The 5,720-nt window shown below is 48.7% G+C and overlaps 1 protein-coding gene across 1 annotated transcript; it reads left to right on the top strand.

The window, feature by feature from the left end:
* The first annotated feature begins 2,835 nt into the window (after positions 1-2,835).
* Positions 2,836-5,554, top strand: LOC143011373 (neurofilament light polypeptide-like). Its single transcript, XM_076164227.1, has 4 exons — positions 2,836-3,879; positions 3,982-4,106; positions 4,828-5,150; positions 5,235-5,554. The coding sequence occupies exons 1-4, from the start codon at positions 2,836-2,838 to the stop codon at positions 5,483-5,485; spliced, it is 1,743 nt and encodes a 580-aa protein (XP_076020342.1). The 3' UTR covers positions 5,486-5,554.
* The last annotated feature ends 166 nt before the right edge of the window (positions 5,555-5,720 follow it).

The raw sequence follows: 5,720 nt of genomic DNA, 5'->3' as shown, positions 1-5,720 counted from the left end.
GTGACGGACGTTCACGCCTGACCAATGGAACCAAACCCCTGCTGGACCGGTGAGACATGTGACGGCTGGGAAGGGCAGAGGTCAGGGAGTGAGCCAAAATAGCAACATGACTTTTAAAATGAGGGCTCGGGATGAAAGTGTAAAGATCACACGCACAGCTTCGTTACCATTATCAGACTGTACAGTAGTGTGGTTGTAAAAGAGGCCAATATAACACAGATCTGTTCAGGTTCAACATATGGGAACAAACAGTACGTCTAAGCTGCCAACAGCTGAAGTTTAGCTCATTTCCCTGTGCTGTCACATGCATTTAGACCCATGCACCCCATGTTCTGGTACCAATCCAACGCTATATCCAAAAGAAAAGAAGGAAAAAGAAGGAGAAGTTAAGATTTCCCACAGTAATGATATTCTTATTTATACCTTTTAGTCTTTATCACAATATCTTGACTCATTTGAAAGCCAATTTGAGAAATAGCTTCCATAGCTAAAAGACAATAAAGCCAAATACAAAACTCCTTGCAGCATCCCAGGCTGAATTTGTGCTGAAACAGATGAAACAGATGCTTTCCGTCTATTTTAACCCCGCAGCTTGAAAAGGACTAAATAAAATCCAGAGCTGAACTTCAAGACTTGTGTCCTTCAAAAATCAAATCATGAACCAAATATAGAAGAGAAACACAATAGCATGAAACTGCAGCGTTAATGGAGCTTCGGGCATGACGCCAAGCTGCATTACATTATGACAAGACAGGTTATCGCTTTGTAAAAGAGTGAGATAAGGAATAAGAACGAGGCGGTAACAGCACTTAATGAAGCTCCAGGTGAGTTTGAGGTTGTGAAGCATCAGAGCAGGTGAAGTGTTTCTACAAAAAACAGCATCACACACGTTCCTCAGCAAAGCTCCCATTTGGACGAGCCGAGAGGAAATCAGTAACACCGCTGGCGCTCTTGGCTGCGGCCTCGCTTACACACCGTTTGGCTCTCACAGCTCTTTGAAACATTGAATGCATCATTAGGCAATTGAAACAAACTTAACCTAAAACCTTACAACTAATTAAAAGCTGTGTTTCATTTGCATTTTTCCCCACAATTCCTCTGATATATTGAACACTTTTAAATATCATTCATACAATTAAGGCGACTAAACCGACAAAGCGCTGAATTCTATTTATAAAACAATATTCAGCCACAGCGCCATGTTCTTGATGAGCTGTATCTCCGTCTCTGCCTGCTTTCTGCACGTCATGTGAGCTTCTTGTCTGTCGGTGCAGATTGTCAGACTGCTGCGAGAGCTGAAAACACACACACACACACACACACACACACACACACAATCACAATCACAGGGGAGTTTTAGTTCTGTAGGTCTCAAACTGTTTTGATGAGCAGATGACTCAGCGAGCAGCAGAGTCCGGTCTCCTCCACCTCCCACTGCCTGCCTCTGTTCTGTTTGGGTGCAAACCTGTCTGTAAACGCTGTGGGGCCTTTTTGCTGCATAGGCAAACTATGGGAACACCCACACCATCATACACACACACACACACACACACACACACACAAAGCCACGCAGGTATCGCTGCAAGAGCACTGCAATATGCTTCTTTTATGCATGTGATTCACAAATTCATCCTTTGATGCAAAAATTAATCTCCATAGACTTTCACTGAGCTGCTATATACCAACCAGCACACACACACGCACGCCCACACACACACAGACACTTCAGTCGCACAGGAAAAGAGAAAATGCACGTCAGCACTAAGGGTAATTGACCTGTCAGTGTATCTGCGCTGCAGACGAGGGCAAGACATTTTGGGGGAATTAACATCCCAATCTGTCACCGCCGGCAACACTCTGACATCCTTACGTTACATTACAAACACCTCCATCCATCAAGATAAAAGATTGATGGTCCGTCTGCCTGTCGGTGGGTCAAGTTCGATTTATTTGTAAAGCTTACACAAGGGGAAGCTCCATTAAAGGAAAAGAGAGAGAAACGCATTTTCCTATAGAGTACACAGGAGTGGTGAATCTGCTGATCTCTACCCCCCCCCCCCCCCCCCCTCCCCTCTGTCTATCTCTCTCTCAGGAGTCTGAACACATGACCTCATCTCCCCTTTGCCAGTGAATGTATCATTGCAAATCTTTTGAGGTCATGGGGTGCAGTTCTGCTCTCCACCAGCAGGAGAGATGCTGTGTCACTGTTGTCTGTAGGTGTGTGTGTGTGTGTCTATTGTGAAATCAGGACACCAGCCCCCCCCCCCCCTCCTGCGCTTCATCAGCACGGATCACAGCGCCTATATTCAAATACATTTGAACCTAAAAACCTCATTATTATAATTTGTGTTTATATTCTCATTATGATGAAGTTATGTCACCATGTAGTGTTGGGATCCTCATACAGGTTATGGTCTCATATTTTAGAAGTTATCGCACTAAACAGATGCACTCTGGGTAATATTTGGCTGTCAAATCCAGGACAGGATAAATAGAAACATGCAGCTTTGTAACATCGAGTTTTGCAGCCTCTCCCCTCCTGCACCTCTCTCCCATTTACCCTCCCATCCTCTTTCTCTCCCTCTCTCTCTCTCTCTCTCTCTCTCTCTATCCAATTTCTTGCCATTGCAGTGTAAACATAGCATTCCTGCATTGTGAGTCTGGTAAAGCGCCTGCGCCGCAGCTCGGCTTCCTGCTATAAAGGCTCCGGCTGCGGCAGCAGCGAGCACTCAAGCCTTAAACCTGAGCCTGAGCACACCCTTCCACATACACACACACACACATACACACACAGAGGAGAGGGAGAGCAGCTTGTCCTCCTCCCAAAACTAAACCATGAGTAGCATTGGATTTGAACCCTTTTACAACACCTCGTCATATCGACGCTGGTATGGCGAGCCTGCACCCCGTGTGGTGATGACCAGGGGGAGGTCCCACTCTGTTTACTCCTCTCATGCCTCCCCACTGTCCTCCTCCCGCCTGCATTACTCCTCTCCCGGCCGGGTGCTGCTCTCCTCCTCCTCGCAAGCCTCTTCCCTGGAGCTGGAGCTCAGCCAGGCGGCCCAGATCAGCTCTGAGTTCCGTTCCGTGCGCACCCAAGAGCGTGCCCAGCTACAGGACCTCAACGACCGCTTCGCCGGCTTCATCGAGCGCGTGCGTGACCTGGAGCAGCAGAACCGAGCCCTAGAGGCAGAGCTACTGGTGCTGAGGCAGAGGCATGCCGAGCCGTCCCGTCTGCGTGCGCTCTATGAGCAAGAGGCCCGAGCCCTCAGAGCAGCCGTGGATGAGGCCAGAGTAGAACAGCAGGCTATGCTTGGGCAGAGAGACCGGCTGGAACAAACCCTGAGTGCCCTGCAGGCCCGATATGAGGAGGAAGTGCTTGCTCGCGAGGAAGCCGACGGCAGGATGATGGAGGCCCGTCGTGAGGCTGACCAGGCCGCCTTAGCTAAATCTGAGCTGGAGAAGAACGTGGAAATCCTGCTGGAAGAGTTGGCCTTCCTCAAGAGGATTCACGAAGGCGAGGTGGCTGATCTCCAGGCCCAAGTCCAGCTGGGAGTCCAGGTGTCGGTGGAGTCTGAGACCACCGCACCGGATCTCTCTGGGGCCCTTAAGGAGATCCGGTCCCAGTACGAGAGACTGGCAGCGAGGAACATGCAGGCAGCTGAAGAGTGGTTCAAAGGGAAGGTGGGCTCGCTGACTGAAAGCGTGGCCCAGCACTCCGAATCTGCCAGGACCTCCAAGGACGAAGCCGGAGAGTACCGCCGCCAGCTCCAGGCCCGTCTGCTGGAGATCGACGCTTGCAGAGGCCTCAGCGAATCAATGGAGAAGCAGCTGCACGAGGTGGAGGAGAAACAGAGCGCTGAGGTTGCAGCTATGCAGGTATGGCAGAAGTTCTCCATCATGACGTTTCAGGTTTTCATTCTGTAACATTACACATCTCCACACGGAAATGTCTGTGTATTGATTTCTTCTCATGTTTAGGACACCATTGGAGACTTGGAGAATGAGCTGAGGGGCACCAAACAGGAGATGGCCCGATACCTGAAGGAGTACCAGGACCTCCTCAATGTCAAGATGGCTCTGGACATCGAAATCGCTGCCTACAGGTGAGGAGGCAACAGATATCACTGCTGTAAGCTGCAGTAGGTGACTTCAAACAAAACAAACGCAAACCTCACGACTCTGCAGCACCTCCTACTGATGGAATCTGATTGGGGGAAAAACCTTTGAGCCTCAAATGTACCACCATTAACCACCAGGGGGAATCACTACCTCAGCTGTCAGTCGTGGCTCATGTTCCCTGTCAGAAGAGTTATGGAGGAGGTGGAGGTGAAGAGGAGGAGGAGGAGGAAGTCGTACTTTTATGACAAATGATTCAAAGAGATCAAATCTAGTAATATTTTTTGTATTATTTATCTATTTTATTATTTTATGTAGACATTCATTCTATTTTTAACATTTAAGTAAAGCAGATGTATAGGAAATGTAATTGAATGACCTCAGATTGACCTCACATCCTATGGTAATGCTGATGGTGCCTTCAGTTGTACTCCTAACTCAGAATAATCCTACTTCCTATTTGGAAAAAGTGCAGTGTGACGGTCTTTTAAATCGGAATCCAGAGTTTTAATCCTTGTTTTAGCCGACCAAAACAAACCTGAGGTCACAGTAAGACGATGACGCTCGAAAACACGTCTAACATCCAGATGAAGTGAGCGACTGTTCTAGTTTATGTTCATCCTTTGGCAAACATACATCAATCTGAGGAGCTTCCAATGGAAGGCACCATTATAATCTGACCTTTTCTTGTCTCCTCGCCAATCGCAGGAAGCTGCTGGAAGGAGAGGAGTCTCGTTTCAACGTGGGAATGTCTGGGGGAGTGTCTGCTTTGTACGGTCACACACTGTCAGCGCCCTCCTACTCCCGGCCCCTCCTCTCCAGCATGAGCTCTGGCACCTCCTACTTCATGACGTCTCGCCTGCTCAGCTCCAGCGTCAGCACCACCGAAGGCATCTTCTCTGCCAGCCACGCCCGACAAGCAGAGGCCAGCCCACCTGGGGAAGAGGAGGAGGAGGAGGAAACCGAGGAGGTGGAAGAGAAGGAGGGGGAGGGAGTAGAGGAGAAGGAGGAAGAGGGAGATGGAGAGGAGGGTTAGAATGCTTAATGTTCAATTCTTTCTGCAATAAGTTGAATTTATTGTTGAAGTTGATAAAATTGATAGTGTTTTAAAACAGGTGGTGATGAAGAGGTGACGGCAGCTGGTGACGGCGAAGAAGAGAAAGGAGAAGAGGCAGAGGGCAAAGAGGAGGAACCAACACAGGGGTCAGACGACAAGGACGAGGCCGGGAAAGACGACGGAAAAGAGGGAAAGGGAGACGAGAAACAGGGCCAGGAGAAGGAAGAGAAAGCCGCCCCCAAACAGGAGAAAGACGACGGGAAAGCGTCCAAACCTGCGAGCAAAGACGACACAAAGGGCAAGAAGTGAGCCGAGCGCCTCCTCCAGCTTTCAACCCCAGACTGTCCACAATCCAAAACCTCCTGATCAATAAACTGTAGCAGCATCTATGTGCAACTCTCTCTCTCTCTCTCTCTCTCTCTACTCTGCTTGTTAACACAGAGCTCAATAAGTACAATTTAATAGTCATTTACTGTAACAGATGAAGGTTAATCCGCTTCCAAGTATCCAAGAACTCCTGTTCTGTCCGTATAGAGTCTGATTA

Source organism: Genypterus blacodes, unplaced genomic scaffold (assembly GCF_046128005.1).
Source record: "Genypterus blacodes isolate CSIRO-AG114 ecotype Tasmania unplaced genomic scaffold, CSIRO-AGI_Gbla_v1 ptg000133l_1, whole genome shotgun sequence".
In the NCBI taxonomy this organism is placed as follows: Eukaryota; Metazoa; Chordata; class Actinopteri; order Ophidiiformes; family Ophidiidae; genus Genypterus; species Genypterus blacodes.
This window is presented reverse-complemented; position numbering and strand designations above follow the sequence as displayed.

Bases quoted from the DNA above. Each gene is read 5' to 3' on its own strand.
- LOC143011373 (XM_076164227.1), top strand. From the start codon at position 2,836: ATGAGTAGCATTGGATTTGAACCCTTTTACAACACCTCGTCATATCGA. The intron at 4,107-4,827 runs GTGAGGAGGCAA...CGCCAATCGCAG, and splicing joins ATCGAAATCGCTGCCTACAG to GAAGCTGCTGGAAGGAGAGG. The intron at 5,151-5,234 runs GTTAGAATGCTT...GTTTTAAAACAG, and splicing joins AGAGGGAGATGGAGAGGAGG to GTGGTGATGAAGAGGTGACG.